Source organism: Pelodiscus sinensis, chromosome 5, assembly GCF_052426305.1.
Source record: "Pelodiscus sinensis isolate ZL-2025 chromosome 5, ASM5242630v1, whole genome shotgun sequence".
Taxonomy (NCBI): Eukaryota; Metazoa; Chordata; order Testudines; family Trionychidae; genus Pelodiscus; species Pelodiscus sinensis.
The window spans coordinates 136,543,938-136,567,242 of record NC_143056.1 but is presented as its reverse complement, the minus strand read 5'-3'; the positions used below and the strand labels follow the sequence as shown (position 1 = coordinate 136,567,242).

Sequence of the window (23,305 nt, the reverse complement as noted above, 5' to 3'; positions counted from 1 at the left end):
GCTTTACAATGTAACCCTTACATTCTTTCAATTGTATAGGAATTGTTTCTAAGGCTTGTCACACAAACAACTGTGTGACCTGCTTAGCGCTTACACTAAATGGGAAAGTGGTTAAGTAGGCCTGGCGTGTCCTGGATTCCCTTGGATCTAAAAAGAAATCAAACCACATGGCAGGGCTGCACTTACAGGCAGGGGGTCAACGTAGAGGATGACGAAGTGCAGGGACATGGAAAGGCAGATGGAGCCCAGCAGCCAGATGTTCACCCAGGGGGGCATGCGCACCAGGGACTGGTTCTCAGACAGGCTGTGTGGAGAGAGCAGCAGAGAGTGAGCTGGAGGCTGGGCCGGGGGTAGGAAGGGAGGGAGGGAGGGAGGGATCCTTGCCTGTTGAGGGCGTTGCACATCTCGATGGTGACCAGCACAGACAGGGCCATGGTCATGGGCACTGGCGACTCAAACACCTCGCAGTCCAGCCCCTCAAAGTCCTCATTGTGCTCTGTGCACTGCATGAAATGGGACTGGGAGGGAAAGAGGTAAGTCCAAATGCAGCCAGCTCAGTTGTGCCAGCCAAGCTGCTCCCCCACACGGCTTCTCACAGAATGCCCCCCTCCGTCCCCCCCCCCACACACACACTGTGATGCTTCCCCCAATCCTACATGGAATTGGCTTGTATCTCAGAAGCGCTTTGGGCAAAATACTACGTGTCACCCTCAGTGTTAGTGTCGTGCTCTGCTGGATCTGCAGAGCCTCGCCTGGTGCACGGCTCATTCTTGTGTGAATCTCCCTTCTTCTCCACTTACCTGGTTTGCAGGGGAGCTCTCCTCCTGCACAGTAAGAAAACAAGATGGCCACCAGCAAAAAACCCCAAAGGCCTTAAAGGGGCCATGCTGGTTTTTTTGCTTAATAACTGTCAGGGTCCTTTTTTTTCCCCTCAATAACTTTGGTCCCCCCCACACCCACCCACACACTTTTTTTCTCAACAGTGGGTTTTTTGTTGGTTTTTTTTGCATGGAGGGCTTTCGGTATTTTTGGTTAAACCATCTGGCAGCCCTAGGTTCAGGGCTGGGACAGGGGTTCAGGAAGCAGGCTCTGGCTGGGCACCGTTTAACTGAGATGACATCCGGGTGATGGAGCAGTGGAGCTAAGGCGGCTCACTCCTGCCCTGGCTTTGCACCACTCCTGAAAGCAGCTGGCATGTACCAGCAGTGGCTCCATGGTGCCATGTGCTGCCCCTCATCTACCGGCTCTGAGCCCACAGCTTCTGCTGGCCACGGTTCCCCATCACTGATCAACGGGAGCTGCAGGAGTGGTGTCTGCAGGGAAGGACCGCGTGTGGACAGCATGTGTTCTGCCTCTCTCGGGCTGCAGGGGCAAGCAGTAACAACAACCCCACATGTGTGTTGGGTCAGGAGATGAGAAGGAAGGACAGTCAGTGTGTGTGTGTGTGTGAGAGAGAATGACAGCGATTTGCATTGTCAAACTCCTCCATCCCCTTCTATCTGTGTGGAGAAAGGGTAAAGAAGTGATGGGGAGAGGAGGGACACCCTGACATCACCCCCCCTTTCTCCTTCTCCCTCCCACACCCTGCACAGCAAGCAGGAGGCTCCCAGGGGGGCAGCTGCAAGGCAGAGGGCAGGAACAACTGACAGTGGGTGGAGGGGCAACTGAAGTGCCAGTGCTTGAGAGCTTCCTGGCCAAACCAGACAAGATCACTTGTCAGAGGCTCCAAGATCTAGTGGTAGATCCCGATCTGCAGGCTGGTGACCACTGCATTAATGAGTGCCTGGGTAGGTTAAGTGTTCTCCAACAGGTTTCTGTGTGTTGCCTTTTCAGATACCTGATTTGTATCCATTAATTCTTTCCCATAGGGACTGTCCAGATTGGCCGATATCCATGGCAGAGGGGCACTGTTGACATTTGATGGCATAGATCATGTTAGAGGATGTGCAGTTAAATGAGCCTCTGATTTGGTGACTGATGTAGTTGGATCCAGTGATGAAATCGATGGTGTAGATGTGTGGGCAGAGTTGGCACCGGGGCTGATTGCAGAGGTGGGTTCCTAGATGATTATGATGGAGGTATGCTGCATGGTTACTGGAAAGAATTTGTTAGAGGTTAGGGATTCTCTGTAGGTGAGGACTACCCTTCCCCCAAGGCCTCTGAGAGTGAGGGGTCATGTTCCATGATAAGTTGTAGATAATGCATTGGAAGGGCTGAAGTTGTGGGCTGTAGGTGATAAGTGGAATTCTGTTGTTTTCTCTTCCGGGCCTGTCTTGAAGTAGTTCATGTCTGGGTACTCTGCTGGCTCTATCGATCTGTTTTTCACTTCTCCGGCTGGGTATTTCAGTTGTAAGGATGCTCTATATAGACCCTGTAGGTGTTTGTCTCTGTCTGTGGGATTGGAGCAAATCTGGTTGTAATTTAAGGCTTGGCTGTAAACAATAGATTGAGAAACGTGTCTTACATGTAGGTAAACGTAGCGGTTGGTAGATTTCCAGTATAAGGTGGTGGAAATATGTCTGTCATGTAATTGTACTGTGATGTCAAGGACGTGGCTCTCCTGTGTGACTGATCCAGGCTGAGGTTGATGGTGGGGCAGAAGTTGCTGAACTCCCAGTCGAATTCTTCAAGGGTCTCTTTCCCGTGGGTCCATATGATGGAGGTGTTGCCAATGTAACGTAAGTAGAGTAAAGGTGCTAAATGGGCTGTGCCCACGAAATATCATGTTCCCATCTACCATGTTCCCTGTTAGTCTCTAAGGTGCTGCAGGACCATTTGTTGTTTTCTACGTTTTTCCAGTCACAGACTAACTCCGCTACCCCTCTGAAGCTTAAAGGACTTGAGAACAGCCCTGTTTGTCCTGTAAGTCCAAGCAGTGATTGGTCCTAGGAAGACATGTGACTCTACCTCCTGACACTGGGATTCCAGTTTGACCAGTAATTTTCAATGGAAGGGGGGAGTGGCGAACAAAAGATCCCGCCCTGTGGGGAAAGACTATTTAAGCCAGGGGAAGTTCTCGGGCTTTGGCTTTGGCTGGTCTGGAGAGTGGCCTAGCACACTAGGATGCAAAGAGAACTGGAGACTCAAGTCGGAGGAAAAGATCATCTTTGGCTTGCCTGACGTAAGAACAGCTTCCACGTTTGCATTACGTTTTACTGTGTCAGCACTAGCTGTGCATTTGCTTTCATTTTCATTGAGTCATTTACCTTGCTCTGCCTCTTTCCACTTTCAACGCCTTCACTCCTACTGTTTGTACTTAATACAAACACTTTTGTTTGCCATCAGGCCAGTGTAAATAATTGTTACCTGGGGGGAGCGAACAGTGTGTGGGCCACTTTCACTGGTAAAGGCGGTTGCCTGAATGAGCTTTCACTGTGCCAGACTGACACAGAGAAAGATGGATTTATCTGGGGGGTTGGTACCCTGGGTGCCAGCCCTCGTACTGCAGTAGTTCAGTGTCTGCCTTGCTCTTCAGGGGATGGGCTCCCAGCTCTGGGCCTTGTCTGAGGGAGAGACCAGAGGATCTGGCCCAGCAAGTCAGGATGGTGGAGAGCCCCAGAGAGTAAGGCTGGTGTCAGTGGAATGACGAGCACACCGGGGAGCAGTTACACCCCCCCCCCACCGGGGAGCAGTTACACACCCCCCCCCCACCGGGGAGCAGTTACACACCCCCCCCCCACCGGGGAGCAGTTACACACCCCCCCCCCCCCCCACCGGGGAGCAGTTACACACACCCCCCCCCACCGGGGAGCAGTTTTGCGCGCGCGTACACACACACACACACACAAGGGAGGGCACCTGGCTGAGCCCCACCCCAGTCCCCGCAGCATGGGCCCCCTTGCACTGCCCAGGAGGCAGCACTGCCTGACTGTTGGGGAGAATGCTCAGCTGAACACCCCACCCCCCCGCTCTCACCAGCTGGTGATAGGAGACAGCGGGACCATCCTCTGCATAGAGGAACCACCAAGCCGCAGCGCCCACGGTGGCAGCGCCGACGTAGCCTGTGGGCAGAGCAGAGGGGGAGGCGTGAGTGCGTGGCCGAAGGCCTGGGGCTTTGGGGGAGAACGGGGGATTTACCGCCAATGGCCATGTAGCGGAAGAAGAGCCAGCCACTGATGAGGGGCTCCTTGGGGCTGCGGGGGGGCTTGTCCATGATGTCCAGGTCGGGAGGGTTGAAGCCCAGGGCAGTGGCTGGGAGCCCGTCAGTCACCAGGTTCACCCACAGCAGCTGCACAGGAATTAGGGCTTCCGGAAGGCCCAAGGCGGCTGTGAGGAAGATGCTGTAGGGAGAGAGGGTGAGTCAGAAACCCAGACGGGGGAAGGCTGGTGCGTTCGGCAGAGCCAGGGATTCCCAGAAGAGGGCTGAGCCCCCAGCTCTGTGGCGTCTCTAGGAGGCCCCTGGGGTCTTCCCCTTCCTGGCTTCACCGCTTCCTTGGACTGAAGCTCTGAGCTAGAGCTTCCTGCTTCCCTTGTGCTCTGCCGGACAAGTCCCACTGAGCCAGACCCCGGCAGAGACGCCCCCGGACCCCGGCAGAGATGCACCAGGCTGCCCTGCCCGGACCCCAGCAGAGATGCACGGGGCTGCCCCGGCAGGGCCCCAGCAGAGACACACCCAGGCTGCCCCCACTGGACCCTGGCAGAGACGCGCCCAGGCTGCCCCCCCCGGACCCTGGCACAGGGGCATCTGGGCTGCCGGGACGGTGCCCTGTGCCTAGCACCGCAGGAACATGCCCAGAGCCGGCAAGCAGTTCAGTGTGTTGGACAGCTGGCACAGGGAGCCCTTCGGCTAGGCCAAGGGGTGTAGATTACAGCCCCAAACATTCAATTCTGCCCAGAGCCCTGCCGGGCTGGGGGGGAAACCCCTCACATTAGCCTGTCTGTCTGTCTCTCCATCTGACCTGTGTGACAGGCTCCAGGGGAAAGCGCCAACCCTCAACCACCCGTCCCCATCTCAGCCCCCAGCCCAGCAAGCCGCTGGGTCTCTGCTGAGCCTCCAGCACAGGGAGGGACACTATTACCCTACAACTTCTCACTGAGGGTATGTCTACACTACCACCCTAGTTCGAACTAGGGTGGTTAATGTCGTCAGACGAACTTGCAAATGAAGACCGGGATTTGATTTTCCCAGGCTTCATTTGCATGTTGCCGGGCGCCGCCATTTTTAAATGTCCGCTAGTGCGGACTCCGTGCCCGCGGCTACACGCAGCATGAACTAAATAGTTCGGACTAGGCTTCCTATTCCGAACTATCTGTACGCCTCGTGGAACGAGGTGTAACGGTAGTTCGAATTAGAAAGCCTAATTCGAACTACCTACTCCGTGCCGCGTGTAGCTGCGGGCACGGAGTCCGAACTACCAGGGATTTAAAAATGGTGGCGCCCGGCAAGATGCAAATGAAGCCCAGGATATTTAAACCCCGGGCTTCATTTGCAACTTCGATAGACTACATTAACCACCCTACTTCGAACTTGGGTGGTAGTGTAGACATACCCTCAGTGAGGTGAGGCACATTCTACTCTGCCGAAAGTGAAGTTATCCCCAAGCATGCACAATACAGGGGAAACTGAGGCCCACATGGGACTCAACACAAACTACAGAAAATACTTGTTTCGTTACACAAGGCCAGCGCAGCTGGGGAGATGGAGGACCAAGGCTGGTGTGGCCGGGGAGGAGGATGGAGAACTGAGGCTGGCACGACCAGAGAGGATGGAGGACCAAGGCCGGTGCGGTTGGGGGGGATGTAGGACTGAGGCCAGTGTGGCCAGGGAGGATGGAGGACCGAGGCCGGCGCGGCTGGGGGGGATGTAGGACTGAGGCCAGTGTGGCCGGGGAGGATGGAGGACCGAGGCTGGCGCGGCTGGGGAGATGGAGAACCAAGGCCGACGGGGCTGGGAGGGCTGGAGGACCGAGGCCAGCAGGGCCGGGGAGAAGAATGGACCAGCAAGGCTGGCGTGGCTGGGGAGGAGGATAGAGAACTGAGGCCGGCATGACCAGAGAGGATGGAGGACTGAGGCCAGCACAGCCTGGGGGGATGGAGGACTGAGGCCAGTGTCACAAATCATGGGTAGTTGAATGGTCCGTATGAGTGAATCCATAGCAAGGGAGCTGAAGAGACTATTATGGAGCATGGCAGAAAGGGATCTAGGGGTCATAGTGGACCACAAGTTGAATATGAGTCAACAGTGTGATGCTGTTGCAAAAAAAGCAAATATGATTCTAGGTTGTATCAACAGGTGTGTTGTAAGCAAAACTCGTGAAGTCATTCTGCCGCTCTACTCTGCACTAGTTAGGCCTCAGTTGGAGTACTGTGTCCAGTTCTGGGCGCCACATTTCAAGAAAGATGTGGAGAAATTGGAAAGGGTCCAGAGAAGAGCGACAAGAATGATTAAAGGTCTAGAGAACATGACCTATGAAGCCAGACTTCATGAACTGGGCTTGTTTAGTTTGGAAAAAAGAAGATTAAGGGGGGACATGATAGCGGTTTTCAAATATCTAAAAGGGTTGTGACAGGAGAAGGGAGGAAGGAGAAAATTTGTTCCTCTTGGTTTCTGAGGACAGGACAAGGAGTAATTGGCTTAAAGTGCAGCAGGGGAGGTTTAGATTGGACATTAGGAAAAAATTCCTAACTGTCAGGGTGGTCAAATATTGGAATAAATTGCCAAGGGAGGTGGTGGAATCTCCCTCTCTGGAGATATTTAAGAACAGGTTAGATAGACATCTGTCAGGGATGGTGTAGACGGAGCTTGGTCCTGCCTTGAGGGCGGGGGGCTGGACTCGATGACCTCTCGAGGTCCCTTCCAGTCCTATTATTCTATGATTCTATGGACTTGTTTGGTCCAGGCAAAACCCTGGAGGATTATGGACTTGTTTACAAATTCAAGAAAAAGAACTGAGAGATAAAGAACTGTCTATGCATGCGGAGGCAGCGGTCCCAGCATTGCCAGATAAGAAAAAGTAACAAGGGAAGGGTCTAACCAAGGACAGACCATTGTTTCTCAGTCACGGTGAGACAAGTGGTGCAAAAACTGGACATTTCTGGATTAGTCGTGGACACACCAGTAAGGAGAAGGGGGTGTCACTAATGGACATCACCCCACCTGGACTGTGTGCAACCAGTGGATGGCCCCTGCCGAGGGGTATATACCACACCATTTTGCCCCATAAGTTGGAGTCCATCGATTCAGCATATTGGGGTGATGTGCACGTCGGACTTCCGCCTCAACCAAATTAACCGACATTACTCAGGGGTGAGTGTGAGTGTGTGTGTGTTAAACTGGATTAAGAATTAGACTGCTAAACTGGGTCAAGGATTAGATGTAGCTTGTTAGTTATTCCATTTAAATGTTGCTTTTAATGCCTTTGAATGCTTGTGATGCCTTTAATGTCTTTTAATGCTGTTTTAATTGCTTAGTACTAAATATATATATATATATATATATATATATATATATATATATATATATATAGAGATAGAGAGAGAGAGAGAGAGCTTTTAAAACTGCTCCTGAATTGAAGGCTGCGATGTAGGGGGCATCTGGCTGGGCGCTAGGCTTGGGCTGTCCCCCACTGGCCCTGTCTGTGAGCACAGCCCAGTGGGGGGCTAGACACACCCCTGACCGGTTCTGACTGGGGGCGGGGGCAGGGGGGAGGTGGGAACAAAGGAAGGACGTGGGGGGAGGAAGAGTGGGTCTGAGGCTGGAAAAATGATGGAGACGCCTAGGGAGGGGGCTTGGAGACCAGGGCCTCAGGCACCCGCCCTAAGGGCTCTGGGGGTATGTCTACACTACCACCCTAGTTCGAACTAGGGTGGTTAATGTAGGCAACTGGAGTTGCAAATGAAGCCCGGGATTTGAATTTCCCGGGCTTCATTTGCATATTGCCGGGCGCCGCCATTTTTAAATGTTCGCTAGTTCGGACTCTGTGCCCGCGGCTACACGCGGCACGGACTAGGTAGTTCGGATTAGGCTTCCTATTCCGAACTACCGTTACTCCTCGTGGAACGTGGAACGAGGTGTACTGGTAGTTCGGAATAGGAAGCCTAATCCGAACTACCTAGTTTGTGCCGCGTGTAGCCGCGGGCACGGAGTCTGAACTAGTGGACATTTAAAAATGGCGGCGCCCGGCAATATGCAAATGAAGCCCGGGAAATTCAAATCCCGGGCTTCATTTGCAACTCCGGTAGCCTACATTAACCACCCTAGTTCGAACTAGGGTGGTAGTGTAGACATACGCTGGGTGTCCTGGCCCCCCCACAACACGTCTATGCTGGCTGTATTCTGGACAATCAATAAACTCCCTCTATACTACTGGCTGGTGGAGACTGTTCTGGCTGCTACGGGGGTGCAGGATCGGGGGAACCCCGACTCGCCGTCACAAGTGCAATACAACTTGTTAAAGGGATGTTTAAGATACTGGGAAAGACTCTTTTGTTCTGTGAATGCTGAACCAAATGGGTAGCGTGATGCGGCTTGGTCAACCGGATCACAGCGCTCCCTTGTGACACTGGTGCGGCCAGGGGAGCTGATGGGATAGGGGAGCAGTGTGCGAGAACCGTGCACTCACCAGACGACCTCGCCCACATTGGAGGAAATGAGGTAGCGGATGAATTGCTTCATGTTGTTGTATATGGCCCTACCCTCCTCCACAGCCGCCACAATAGTGGAGAAGTTGTCGTCAGCCAGGACCATCTCGGAGGCCGTCTTGGCTACGGCTGTTCCCGAGCCCATGGCGATGCCGATCTCAGCCTTCTTCAGTGCCGGGGCATCATTCACCCCATCGCCTGTCTGGGGGAGGGGCAGGGTGAGTCACAGAGCCCGGGATCCCCAAACACCACAGGCCATAAAAACATCAGAGCAGCCACACTGGGTCCGACTCAAGGTCCATCTAGCCCAGTGCCCTGTCTGCCCACAGTGGCCCCTGCCAGGTGCCCCCATGCGCACAGTCTCAGCCTCTGGCCCCTCTCCCTTCCCCCGCTCGCCCCCACTCACCATGGCCGTGATCTCGTCGAAGGACTGCAGGAACTCCACGATCTTGGACTTGTGGGTAGGCTCCACACGGGCGAAGCAGCAGGCCCGCTTGCAGGCCTCACGCTGCTCGGCGGGGGGCAGGTCGTCGAACTCGCGGCCCGTGTAGGCCTTGCCCAGCACCTCCTCGTCCTCACTGAAGATCCCGATGCGGCGGCAGATGGCAATGGCTGTGCCCTTGTTGTCCCCCGTGATCATGATGACACGGATGCCAGCATCACGGCACAGCTGGATAGATCCCATCACCTCTTTCCGGGGTGGGTCCAGCATCCCCACGCAGCCCACGAAGGTCAGGTCCACCTGTGGGGACCATAGAACATGTTGGGCCCATAGCAACCCCCAGCCGCACTCTGAAGAGCCTGCAACCCTCAGCCAGCCCCCAAGCCCACCTACGACCCATCCCCCAGCCAGGCCCCACCAGCCACTGCAACAAACAATCTCTTTCCCGACCCACCAACCACTACACCAGCCAAACCCTTCTCTGACCCCCAGCTGCTGCCCTCCCCCCAGCCCCTCAGTCGCCACCCACCACCAGCCCCTAGATCCGTCAGCTGCCACCCCCACCAGTCCCCAACTCTTCAGCTGCCACCCCCACCAACACCCCAACTCCTCAGCCGCCGCTCCCACCAACTCCTGACCTCTCAGTCGCCATCCCACAAGCCCCCAGACTCCTCAGCTGCCACCCCTGCCATCCCCCGACCCTTCAGCTGCCGCCCCCACCAACTCCTGACCCCTCAGTCGCCACCCCCACCAGTCCCTGACCCCTCAGCTGTTGCTCCCCCCTTGCTGGATCAGGAGGCCGCAGGTGCTCAACCAGCTGCAGAATCTACAGCCGGGTTATTACAAACAGGTCAAAGAGGCCTGCTGCACAAGTTCAGGCTGACCCCCAAGACGAACAGGAAGAAGTTCTGGGGGTGCAAAAGGAGCCAAGGAAGACCTATGAGGATCTGGCCTCCCGCCTGGCGCAATCCTGCCGCAAGTGGGTGTCTGGAGTCGGAGCCCAGACCGCAGAGGACCTGCTTAAGCTGATGATGCTGGAACAGTTTCATGAAACGTGCCCGCCCAACCTGAGGCTGTGGCTCAGAGACCGGAAGCCAGAGGGCCCCCAGGAAACCGGAAGGCTGGCGGATGAGTCCACGGACAGCTGGTCCAGGTGTGAACGGGCATCCCAGAGAGAAAGGGAATCAGGCAGGGACCAGTTCTTGGCTGAGCAATGGAGGAAATCATCTTCGGGGTGAGCCCAAGAGAAAGGGCCCAGCCATCTGCCCCCCAGAGAGACAGCCAGGGCCCGGGTGGAGCCGGCCTGAAGGGGCCCGCAGGTCCTAACTTGCCATCGCTGTGGAAAAAGAGGCCACAAGAAGGCTCAGTGCACCAGGCACCAGGACAGGTCCCACAACTTCAGACTTTTCAGGGTTAAGTGGCTGAAGCTGGGAGAAGGGCAGGCCGCCCCAGAGGCAGGGGCCTGTAGGCAAACCTCAACTCAAAGCAGGAGGAAGGCAGCTCCGGCCAACCCCTCCCAGAAACCTGACACTCCAGAGGCAGGTGTCTCCGTGAACCGGTTGGGGGCAGGGCGGCCCCTGCGGAGCGAGCGCCTCGTGACCCTGCAGGTGGATGGCAGGAAAGTGATGGGTTTCTGGGACACAGGGGTGGAGGTGAAGCTGGTCCAGCCCAAGATAGTAGCACCAGACCGTCCGGTGCCCAACACTCAGCTGACCTTGAAGGAGCATAGACAGGACCCCGTTTAAGATGCCCGTAGCCCGGGTGCATCGGAAATTGGGTGCTAAGAAGGGCCCCAAGGAAGTGGGGGTGCACCAGCACTTACACATGGAGGTGCTGATGGGGGGGTGGGACCTAGAGGCGTGGCCAGATGGACCCCAAAGGGCCCTTGTCACCACTCGTAGCCAGAGACAGACTGGTGACCCTGACCCAGGGGAGGGCTCCCTGAAGGGGGCTCAAGGCCCCATCCCAGCAGACACGGAGCCCAGCCGAGCTGGGACTCTGGATCCAGGCAGTGGCAGGGAACAAGTCCCTGTCTCTGGCCCAGCTGCTGAATTACAGTCTGAAGTGCAGGCAGATCCCTCCTTGCAGACCCTGAGGGATTGGGCCGACGTGGGCACAGCTCAGCCCCTAGGAGGAGATTGCCAGGAGAGGTTCCTGTGGGAGCGGGGATTCCTGTACCGGGAATGGCTTCCCCCAGGGAAGGTGAGGGGGTGGGGGCTCCAGTGGCAGCTGGTGGTGCCCCAAAAGTATCACCGCAAGCTGCTGTACCTGGCCCATGACATCCCCTTCTCGGGACGCCAGGGGATCTGGCGCACCCGGCTGCGGCTGCTCCAAAACTTCTACTGGCCGAGGATATTTGCCGCTGTGCAGCGGTATTGCCGGTCCTGAGACCCCTGCCAGAGGGTGGGGAAGGCCCAAGATAGGAGGAAAGCTGCTTTGAGGCCCCTACCCTGTATAGAGCAGCCTTTCCTGAAGGTGGCGATGGATATTATGGGACCCTTCAGCAGGGCGACCCGGACAGGGAAAAAATACATCCTGGTGGTGGTGGATTTTGCCACCCGCTACCCCAAGGCCGTGCTTCTACCTTCTATCGAGGCAAACATGGTGGCAGATGCACTGCTGTCCCTGCGGTTCTCCAAGGAGGTCCTCGTGGACCAGGGATCCAACTTCATGTCGACCCCACTCCAGTGCTTGTGGGAGAAGTGTGGGGTCCAGCTCACCTGGGCCTCAGCATATCACCCCCAGACCAGCGGGTAAGTGGAGAGGTTCAACGGGACTCTGAAGCAGATGCTAAGGACCTTTATGCATCAGCACCCACAGGACTGGGACAAGTACCTACCCCACCTGCTGTTTGCATACAAGGAGGTGCCCCAGGAGTTCCCAGGGTTCTCCCCGTTCAAGCTATTATACGGGAGGCAGGTGAGGGGACCCCCCTGGACCTGTTCAGAGAAAAGGGTGAGTCGGTGATGGAATACGTCCTGGCTTTCCGGGAAAGACTCACTGAGCTCGTGGGCCTGGCCAGAGAGAACCTGAGCAGGGCCCAGGGGAAGCAGAAGGTCTGGTACAACCACAACGCACGGGCCCGCACCTATGCTACCAGGGACCAGGTGATGGTCCTAATCCCTGTGCAGAAGAACAAGCTGCAGGCAGGCTGGGACAGACCCTTCAAGGTCACCAAGCAGCTGAACGAGGTGACTACGTGGTGGAGCTGATGGGCCGGACGCGCAGCCAGTGGGTGAATCACGTTAACACCATGAAGCCGTACTGGGGCCGAGAGAACCTAGTGCTGGCCGTGTGCGGGCCCTGGGCGGAACAGGAGGAGGATCCCCTGGTGGGGCTGTTCCCTGGAACTGGAGCAGACTCTTCACTGGAGTCAATTTCCCTCTCGGACCAGCTCACCCCGGCCCAGCAGGCCGAGGTCTTAGAGGTGCTGGGCTCCCGCCAGCAGCTGGTGTCCACCAGGTACAGATGGGCACCCACTCCCTGGTGTGCTGCTCCCCGTTCAGAGTCACGGGGAAGACGGCCCAGGGCCTGGAGAGAGAGGTCCGGGACATGCTGGCGCTAGGGGGGATCCAGCCCCTGGGCCTCTCCAGTAGTTCTGGTCCCCAAGAAGGATGGGTCGATCCAGTTCTGTGTGGACTATGGGAAGCTCAACGCCATCACCATATCCAATGCCCGCCCCCATGCCTAGGCCTGACGAACTCCTGGACAAGCTGGGGGGAGCTCGCTACCTCACCACCCTGGACCTCACCAAGGGCTACTGGCAGGTGCTGTTGGACCCAGAGGCCAGGCTGAAATCAGCATTCATCACCCCGCTGGGGCTCTAGGAGTTCCTGGTCCTGTCCTTTGGCCTCAAAGGGGCACTGATGACCTTCCAGCGCCTGGTGGACCAGCTGCTGCGGGGGATGGAGAGCTTTGCCCTGGTGTACATTGATGATATTTGTGTCTTCAGCCAGACCTGGAAGGACCACGTGGCCCAGGTCAGCCAGGTGCTGGACCAGCTGCGGGGGGCTGGCCTGCCTGTAAAGGCTGCGAAGTGCAAGGTTGGGTTGGCTGAAGTGTCCTACCTGGGCCATAAGGTGGGGAGCGGCTGCTTAAAGCCAGAACCGGCCAAGGTGGAGGCCATCCGGGAGGTTTGTGCCCAACTTCAGCTCCAGACAGGGTGGTCTGGACGGAGCAGTTCCAGGGGGCTCTCTGTGCACTGAAGGAGGCCCTGGTCAAGGTCCCAGTGCTGGTCAATCCAGACTTTGACAAGCCCTTTATTTTGTTTACCAATGCCTCGGATACTGGGCTGGGGGCGGTGCTGATGCAGGTGGACGAGAAGGGGGAGCGACACCCCATCATGTACCAGACCAGGAAGCTGCTGCCCTGGGAGCGGAGCTACATGGCCATAGAGAAGGAATATCTGGCCCTTCAAAAGCTGCAGCCGTACCTGTCTGGCCGGCATTTCATGGTGTAACCGACCACTGCCCCTTGACCTGGCTGCACCAGATGAAAGGGACGAAGGCCAAGCTGCTGAGGTGGAGCCTGCTCCTGCAGGATGACGACATGGAAGTGACCCACGTCAAGGGGAACGCCATCATCATCGCAGATGCGCTGTCCCATGGGGGGGACCCGAACTTCCCCCCGCTCAGTTCGCTCTCGCAGGGGGGAGATGGGCCGTAGTGGACAGGCATTCACTGGTTGTTGTGTGTGGGCTGTGGGTGACCCCTACTGGCCTGTGTCCGTAAGCACTGCCCAGGAAGAGGGGGCCACCTGAGGTCACAAAGACCCAACTGGTCCTACCTGTTGAGGGCAGGGACTGAACAAAGGAAGCGAGGCTACATCTAGACTGGCAAGATTTAGCGCAAATACTCTAAATGCAAGAGTTTTTGCATCAGAGTGTTTGAGTAAGAGAGCGTCTATACTGGTATGTGCCTTTGTGCAAAAGCATCCGTGCCAGTGTAGACGCTCATTTTAGCCATCAGGCTTTCTTGTGCAAGAAATTGATGTTACCTATCTACACTGGTCTCTTGCGCAAGAGGACTTATCCCTGAGCGGGAGCGTCAGAGCATTTGCGCAAGAAGCACGGATTTCATATAGTAGAACGTCCGTGTTCTTGCACAAATACTCGCGGCCAGTGTAGACAGGCGGCAAGATTTTGCCAATGTAGACACAGCCTGAGTGTTCGGGGGAAGGGTCAGCTTCAGCTGGGGGAAACCATGAAGGGAGCAGCCTAAGCAGAGGGCTGGGAGTTTGGGAGCCTAGGCACCCCATCCCAAGGGGTCTGAGGCATCCTGGCCCCGACTCCTGTAGTCACATCACGTATGTGCTGGGCTGTGTCCTGGAGAAGCAATAAACCGCCCCCCCCCGCTCCGTTCTACTGGCTGGCAGAGTCTGTTCTTGCTGCTATCGGGGTGCAGGATCGTGGGATCCCCGATGCGCTGTCACAATGCTCTCTTTCGAAAGAGGCTTGTAGTCTAGACATAGCCTCAGATGCTGCCCCCAACCCCTCAGCCGCCACCCCCAACAGCCCCCAAACCCTCAGCCGCCGCCCTCACCAACTGCCCCTGACCCCTCAGCCGTCGCCCCACCAACTCCCAACCCCTCAGCCGCCGCCCCCACCAGTCCCCAGACTCTTCAACCACTGCCTCACCAACTTCTGACCCCTCAGCCGCCACCTCCATGAGCCCCCCGACCCCTCAGCTGCCACCCCCACCAACTGCCCCGACCCCTCAGCCGTCGCCCCACCAACTGCCCCCGACCCCTCAGCCGTCGCCCCACCAACTCCCAACCCCTCAGCCACCGCCCCTACCAGTCCCCAGACTCTTCAACCACTGCCCCCACCAACTGCCCCGACCCCTCAGCCGTCGCCCTCACCAGTCCCCGGACTCCTCAACCACTGCCCCCACCAACTGCCCCGACACCTCAGCTGCTGCTCCCATGAGGCCCCAGACCCCTCAACTGCCACCCGCACCAACTGCCCTGACCCCTCAGCCGTCGCCCCCACCAACTCCCAACCCCTCAACAACCCCCAACGCCTCAGCCGTCGCCCTCACCAGTCCCCGGACTCCTCAACCACTGCCCCCACCAACTGCCCGACCCCTCAGCCATCGCCTCTGCCAACCCCGACCCCTCAGCCGCCGCCCCCACGAGCTCCACAACCATTCAGCCGCCACCCCCCATGAACCCCCGACCCCTCAGCCGCTGGCCCCTCAGCCGCTGCCCCCGCCAACCCCCGACCCCTCAGCTGCTGCCCCCAAAGATTCCTGACCCCTCAGCCGCAGCCCCCACCAACCCCGGACCCCTCAGCCACCGCCCCCACAAGCTCCACAACCCCTCAGCCGCTGCCCCCGCCAACCCCCGACCCCTCAGCTGCTGCCCCCCAAAGATTCCTGACCCCTCAGCCGCAGCCCCCACCAACCCCGGACCCCTCAGCCACCGCCCCCACAAGCTCCACAACCCCTCAGCCGATGCCCCCGCCAACCCCCGACCCCTCAGCCGCTGCCCCCACGAGCCCCCAACCCCTCAGCCGCTGCCCCCACGAGCCCCCAACCCCTCAGCCGCTGCCCACCAAAGATCCCCGACCCCTCAGCAGCTGCCGCTACCAACCCCCGACCCCTCAGCCACTGCCCCCACGAGCCCCCGGCCCCTCAGCTGCCGCCCCCGCCCCCACCAACTCCTGACCCCTCAGCCACCACCCACCAAAGACCCCCAAACCCTCAGCCACCGCCCCCACCAACCCCCGACCCCTCAGCCACCACCCAAAGACTCCCGACCCCTCAGCCGCTGCCCCCAAAGATCCCCGACCCCTCAGCAGCCACCGCTACCAACCCCCGACCCCTCAGCCGCCGCCCCCCATGAGCTCCACAACCCCTCAGCTGCTGCCCCCATGAATCCCCGACTCCTCAGCCGCCGCCCCGCCAACCCCCGACCCCTCAGCTGCCGCCCCCGCCAACTCCTGACCCGAGCCACCACCCACCAAAGACCCCCGACCCCTCAGCCGCCGCCCCCCATGAACCTCCGACCCCTCAGCCGCCGCCCCCACCAACCCCCGACCCCTCAGCCACCACCCACCAAAGACCCCCGACCCCTCAGCCGCCGCCCCCCATGAACCTCCGACCCCTCAGCCGCCGCCCCCACCAACCCCCGACCCCTCAGCCACCACCCACCAAAGACCCCCGACCCCTCAGCCGCCGCCCCCGCCCACTCCTGACCCCTCAGCCGCCGCCCCCGCCCACTCCTGACCCCTCAGCCGCTGCCCCCACCAACCCCCGACCCCTCAGCCGCCGCCCCCGCCCACTCCCGACCCCTCAGCCGCCGCCCCCGCCAACCCCCGACCCCTCAGCCGCCGCCCCCACCAACCCCCGACCCCTCAGCCACCACCCAAAGACTCCCGACCCCTCAGCCGCTGCCCCCAAAGATCCCCGACCCCTCAGCAGCCACCGCTACCAACCCCCGACCCCTCAGCCGCCGCCCCCATGAGCTCCACAACCCCTCAGCTGCTGCCCCCATGAATCCCCGACTCCTCAGCCGCCGCCCCGCCAACCCCCGACCCCTCAGCTGCCGCCCCCGCCAACTCCTGACCCGAGCCACCACCCACCAAAGACCCCCGACCCCTCAGCCGCCGCCCCCCATGAACCTCCGACCCCTCAGCTGCCGCCCCCACCAACCCCCGACCCCTCAGCCACCACCCACCAAAGACCCCCGACCCCTCAGCCGCCGCCCCCGCCCACTCCTGACCCCTCAGCCGCCGCCCCCGCCCACTCCTGACCCCTCAGCCGCTGCCCCCACCAACCCCCGACCCCTCAGCCGCCGCCCCCGCCCACTCCCGACCCCTCAGCCGCCGCCCCCGCCAACCCCCGACCCCTCAGCCACCACCCCCGCCCACTCCCGACCCCTCAGCCGCCGCCCCCACCAACCCCCGACCCCTCAGCCGCCGCCCCCGCCCACTCCCGGCCCCTGAGCCGTCACCCCCACCAACCCCCGACCCCTCAGCCGCTGCCCCCGCCCACTCCTGACCCCTCAGCCGCCGCCCCCGCCAACCCCTGACCCCTGAGCCCCCACCCACCAAAGACCCCCGACCCCTCAGCCGCCGCCCCCCATGAACCTCCGACCCCTCAGCCGCCGCCCCCACCAACCCCCGACCCCTCAGCCACCACCCACCAAAGACCCCCGATCCCTCAGCCGCCGCCCCCCATGAACCTCCGACCCCTCAGCCGCCGCCCCCACCAACCCCCGACCCCTCAGCCACCACCCACCAAAGACCCCCGACCCCTCAGCCGCCGCCCCCGCCAACCCCTGACCCCTCAGCTGCCGCCCCTGCCAACCCCCGACCCCTGAGCCCCCACCCACCAAAGACCCCCGATCCCTCAGCCGCCGCCCCCCATGAACCTCCGACCCCTCAGCCGCCGCCCCCACCAACCCCCGACCCCTCAGCCACCACCCACCAAAGACCCCCGACTCCTCAGCCGCCGCCCCCGCCCACTCCTGACCCCACAGCCACCGCCCCCACCAACCCCCGACCCCTCAGCCGCCGCCCCCGCCCACTCCTGACCCCTCAGCCGCCGCCCCCGCCAACCCCCGACCCCTCAGCCGCCGCCCCCGCCAACCCCCGACCCCTCAGCCGCCGCCCCCACCAACCCCCGACCCCTCAGCCGCCGCCCCCGCCCACTCCTGACCCCTCAAACGCCGCCCCCACCAACCCCCGACCCCTCAGCCGCCGCCCCCACCAACCCCCGACCCCTCAGCCGCCGCCCCCGCCCACTCCTGACCCCTCAGACGCCGCCCCCACCAACCCCCGACCCCTCAGCTGCCGCCCCCGCCAACCCCCGACCCCTCAGCCGCCGCCCCCGCCCACTCCTGACCCCTCAGCCACCGCCCACCAAAGACCCCCAACCCCTCAGCCGCCGCCCCCGCCAATCCCCAGCCCCTCAGCCACTGCCCCCATGAGCCGCCCGACCACTCAGCCACTGCCCCCACCATCCCTCCTGACCCCTCAGCCGCCGCCGCGCCAATCCCCAGCCCCTCAGCCACTGCCCCCGCCCACTCCTGACCCCTCAGCTGCCACCCCCGCCAATCCCCAGCCCCTCAGCCACTGCCCCCATGAGCCGCCCGACCACTCAGCCCCCGACCCCACCATCCCTCCTGAGCCCACAGCCACCGCCCCCGCCAATCCCCAGCCCCTCAGCCACTGCCCCCATGAGTCGCCCGACCACTCAGCCCCCGACCCCACCATCCCTCCTGAGCCCACAGCCACCGCCCCCGCCAATCCCCAGCCCCTCAGCCACTGCCCCCATGAGTCGCCCGACCACTCAGCCCCCGACCCCACCATCCCTCCTGACCCCTCAGCCACCGCCCCCGCCAATCCCCAGCCCCTCAGCCACTGCCCCCATGAGTCGCCCGACCACTCAGCCCCCGACCCCACCATCCCTCCTGAGCCCACAGCCACCGCCCCCGCCAATCCCCAGCCCCTCAGCCACTGCCCCCATGAGTCGCCCGACCACTCAGCCCCCGACCCCACCATCCCTCCTGAGCCCACAGCCACCGCCCCCGCCAATCCCCAGCCCCTCAGCCACTGCCCCCATGAGTCGCCCGACCACTCAGCCCCCGACCCCACCATCCCTCCTGAGCCCACAGCCACCGCCCCCGCCAATCCCCAGCCCCTCAGCCACTGCCCCCATGAGTCGCCCGACCACTCAGCCCCCGACCCCACCATCCCTCCTGAGCCCACAGCCACCGCCCCCGCCAATCCCCAGCCCCTCAGCCACTGCCCCCATGAGCCGCCCGACCACTCAGCCCCCGACCCCACCATCCCTCCTGAGCCCACAGCCACCGCCCCCGCCAATCCCCAGCCCCTCAGCCACTGCCCCCATGAGCCGCCCGACCACTCAGCCCCCGACCCCACCATCCCTCCTGACCCCTCAGCCACCGCCCCCGCCAATCCCCAGCCCCTCAGCCACTGCCCCCATGAGTCGCCCGACCACTCAGCCCCCGACCCCACCATCCCTCCTGAGCCCACAGCCACCGCCCCCGCCAATCCCCAGCCCCTCAGCCACTGCCCCCATGAGCCGCCCGACCACTCAGCCCCCGACCCCACCATCCCTCCTGACCCCTCAGCCACCGCCCCCGCCAATCCCCAGCCCCTCAGCCACTGCCCCCATGAGCCGCCCGACCACTCAGCCCCCGACCCCACCATCCCTCCTGACCCCTCAGCCACTGCCCCCGCCAATCCCCAGCCCCTCAGCCACTGCCCCCATGAGCCACCCGACCACTCAGCCCCCGACCCCACCATCCCTCCTGAGCCCACAGCCACCGCCCCCACTAACTCTCCTGAACCTGACCTCATAGTCGACAAACTTGGTGGAGTCCTCCAGGTTCATGTCCTCTCTCTTGGGGGGGGTGTCGCGAGTGGCCAGGGCCAAGCAGCGCAGTGTGTCGCGCCCTGTTCCCCACTCCTTGATGACGCTCATGATCTTGTCTTTCACCAGGGGCGTGAGGGGGACACGGGTGGTGCCCACCCGGACGTAGTTGCAGCGGTCGATCACGCCCTCAGGAGCGCCCTGTGGGAGCAAGAGCAGGAGAGGCGGATGGAGCGAGAGTGGCGGAGCAAACACAGAGACAGCAGCACAAACAAGAGATGGACGAAGAGCAGCGAAAGGGGAAGCAGGCCGTGTAAAGTGGGACGATGCAGGTAGACATGCACATGTTCCCAGCTGGGTGCCTGCCAGCAACGTGGGGCTCCCAGTCTGTCCTGCAGGCCCACATCTGGCTGCAAGTGATGCAGGTCCCTCCCAGGTGCTGGCCATGGCAGGAGACAGAGGGATGGGGAGGGAGGGACACAGTGCAGTGGGGACAGAGAGGGAGGGGGAGGGAGGGTGTGGCGTAGTGGGGGTGCCTTGCTAGTTGCTGGGCTTAGGCAGTGGGCTGTGGGTGACCTCCACTGGCCGCTGTTTGTAGCAGGACAGCGGATGAGTCACTAGGCTAGGGTCTCACAACCTCTCTGACCAGTCGCCTCCCAGGGAGAGAGACAAAAGGAGGAAGGCGGGGTCCAACCACTGGCTGGGGGGCAGGGCTGGAAGAGAGTTTTAGTTTGTCTGGAATCACAGAGGAGGCAGCCTAAGCAAGGAGCTGGGATTTAGGGGCCCAGTCTCCCCCATCACAAGGGGGGCTGAGGCATCCTAGGCCTGCCCTGGAACTAGATTACATCTGTGCTGTGCTGCATCCTTGGAGAAGCAATAAACTCCCTCGATCCTACTGGTTGGTGGTGTCCGTTCATGCCATTACGGGAATGTGGGAGTCAGGGGAACCCCGACGCGTTGTCACAGAGGCACAGGGCACAGTGGGGAGAGAGGGAAGAAGAGGGGGACAGGGCACAGCGGGGACACAGGGAAGGGGAGGGAGGAGTAGGGCGCGGCGAGGACAGAGAGGGAAGGGGAGGGGGGAGCAGGGCACAGTGAGGACAGAGAGGGAAGGGGAGGGGGACAGGACACAGCAGGGACAGAGGCGCATGGAGGGGGACAGGGCGCAGCAGGGACGGAGAGGGGGACAGGGCGCAGCGGGGACAGAGGGACATGGAGGGGGACAGGGCGCAGCGGGGACAGAGGGACGTGGAGGGGGACAGGGCGCAGCGGGGTGTGACGTAGTGGAAGGCAGGGTATAAGGAGCTGGGGAGGGGGCTGGGACTCCCCTATCTAAAAGGGGGGGCACTGAGGCCTCTTAGCCCCAGTTCCTGTAACCAGATTACATCTGTGCTGCGCTGTGCTGGAGGAGCAATAAACCACCCTCAATTCCACTGGCTGGTGCAGTCTGTTTGTGCCATTTCGGGGTGCAGGAGACGGGGAACCCCCAACGCGCCGTCACACTGGTGTCAGGAGTGGGATGCACTGCACCCCGTGGATGAAGCTCCCAGCGGCAAGCGACAAGGCGCCGTAGAAGCAAGAGCCCTGGAGCCAGGCATGCTTGAGGCAGAGCGAAGCGGTTCCGGGGAATCGTGGGGCGCTGCAGCACTAGACTGGTGAGTCTGCACCAAGGGGACCAGCGGGCAGATGGCCTACGCCCAACTCTTGAAGGCAGAGCTGGTGGGGCTGTGCAGAGAGAGGGGCTTGCCTGTGCGGAAAGCAACCAAGGCCCAACTGATTACCCAGCTGGAAGATAATGACCAGCCACAGGGCCAGGATCTTGTCCCCAGGGGAAGCAGCCAGACCCCCCCTGAGAGTGTGTCAGGCTCAGAGAGGGGGAGGAGCGCTGGAACCCAACAGAGAGATGAGACAGCATCTCCCGGGAGGCCTGCAAGCCGTAGCCCATCTAGGGCAGGGGCCAGCCCAGCGGAGCTGCGGCGGCTGGAGATCCAGCTGCGGATGAAGGAATTGGAAGTACAGGACCGAGAGAAGGAACGCCAAGATCGAGAGAGGGACCGCCAGGATCGAGAGAAGGAGCGCCAAGATCGAGAGAGGCAGCGACAGCATGAGCTGGCCATGGCAGAGCGGAGAACCTGCGGGGCCCCGGCTGCACCAAGAGTGGATGGGCCCCAGGGTCCCGGGGATGCCAGGTGCTTGGAGAGGCTCACGGTGGCCCAATTGAAGGACGTGGGCGACATAGACGGGTTCCTCAGCTCCTTTGAGAGGGCTTGTGGGCTGCAACAGGTCCCCCCAGCTGACTGGCTACAGGAGCTCGTCCCCGCACTGAACCAGGAGGCGGCCGGAGTGCTCAGTCAGCTGGAGGACCTACAGCCCGGGGATTACAACCGAGTCAAGGAGGCCCTGCTGCACAAGTTCGGGCTGACCCCCGAGATGTACAGGAAGAAGTTCCGGGGGGTACAGAAAGGGCCACGGGAAACCTATGTGGACCTGGCCTCCCGCCTGGCGCAATACTGCCGCAAGTGGGTGTCTGGAGTCGGAGCCCAGACCGCAGAGGAGCTGCTCAAGCTGGTCATGATGGAGCAGCTCTATGAAGCGTGCCCACCCAAACTGAGGCTGTGGCTCAAGGACCGGAGACCAGAGAACCCCCAGGAGGCCGGGAGACTGGCGGATGAGTTCATGGAGAGCCGGTCCTGAGGTGATGGTCCTGATCCCCGTGCGGAAGAACAAGCTGCAAGCCGCCTGGGATGGCCCCTTCAAGGTGGTTAAGCAGCTGAACGAGGTGAACTACGTGGTGGAGCTGACGGGCCGGACGCGCGGCCAGCGGGTATATCATGTTAACATGATGAAGCCATACTGGGACAGGGAGAACTTGGTGCTGGCCGTGTGTAAGCCCTGGGAGGAGCAGGGGGAGGATCCCCTGGTGGGCCTGTTCCCTGGGACCGGAGAGGACTCTTCGCTGGAGTCAATTTCCCTCTCGGACCAGCTCACCCCGGCCCAGCAGGCCGAGATCGGGGAGGTGCTGCGCTCCCACCAGCAGCTGTTCTCCAACAAGCCGGGTCTCACCAACCTGGCTGTCCACCGGGTGCAGACGGGCACTCACCCCCCGGTGCGCTGCTCCCCATTCAGGGTCACAGGGAAAACAGCCCAGGACCTGGAGAGAGAGGTCCAGGACATGTTGGCCCTTGGGGTGATCCAGCCATCCTCCAGCCCCTGGGCCTCTCCCGTGGTGCTGGTTCCCAAGAAGGACGGGTCGATCCGGTTCTGCGTGGACTACCGGAAGCTCAACGCCATCACGGTGTCCGACGCCTACCCAATGCCAAGGCCCGACGAGCTCCTGGACAAGCTGGGGGGAGCTCGCTACCTCACCACCCTGGACCTCACCAAGGGCTACTGGCAGGTGCCGCTAGACCAGGAGGCCAGACTGAAATCGGCTTTCATCACGCCACTGGGCCTCTATGAGTTCCTGGTCCTGCCCTTTGGCCTCAAAGGGGCGCCGGCCACCTTCCAGCGCCTGGTGGACCAGCTGCTGCGGGGAATGGAGAACTGTGCCGTAGCGTACATCGATGACATCTGCGTCTTCAGCCAGTCCTGGGAGGACCACGTGGCCCAGGTCAGCCAGGTACTGGATCGGCTGAGGGAGGCTGGGCTGACCGTAAAGGCTGGGAAGTGCAAGGTTGGAATGGCCGAAGTGTCCTACCTGGGCCATAAGGTGGGGAGTGGCTGCTTGAAGCCAGAGCCGGCCAAAGTGGAGGCCATCCGGGACTGGCCTGTGCCCCAGACCAAGAAGCAGGTCCAGGCTTTCATTGGGATGGCGGGGTACTACCGGAGGTTTGTGCCCAACTTCAGCTCCATCGCTGCCCCGATCACGGAGCTGTGCAGGAAGGGGAGGCCAGACAGGGTGGTCTGGACGGAGCAGTGCCAGAGGGCTCTCTGTGCACTGAAG

At 61.1% G+C, this 23,305-nt stretch overlaps 1 protein-coding gene across 1 annotated transcript in view; it reads right to left on the bottom strand.

Annotated features, from left to right (window-relative positions):
- The window catches only part of ATP2A1 (ATPase sarcoplasmic/endoplasmic reticulum Ca2+ transporting 1), a 126,526-nt gene that overhangs the window by 8,741 nt on the left and 94,480 nt on the right, over positions 1–23,305 (bottom strand). The window contains exons 14-20 of the mRNA XM_075914532.2: positions 19,345–19,563; positions 8,987–9,322; positions 8,562–8,782; positions 4,078–4,280; positions 3,916–4,001; positions 385–518; positions 187–304 (exon numbers count right to left, since the gene is read on the bottom strand). Of these exons, the coding sequence (XP_075770647.1) occupies positions 187–304; positions 385–518; positions 3,916–4,001; positions 4,078–4,280; positions 8,562–8,782; positions 8,987–9,322; positions 19,345–19,563 (1,317 nt within the window). The remainder of the gene's footprint in view (positions 1–186; positions 305–384; positions 519–3,915; positions 4,002–4,077; positions 4,281–8,561; positions 8,783–8,986; positions 9,323–19,344; positions 19,564–23,305) is intronic.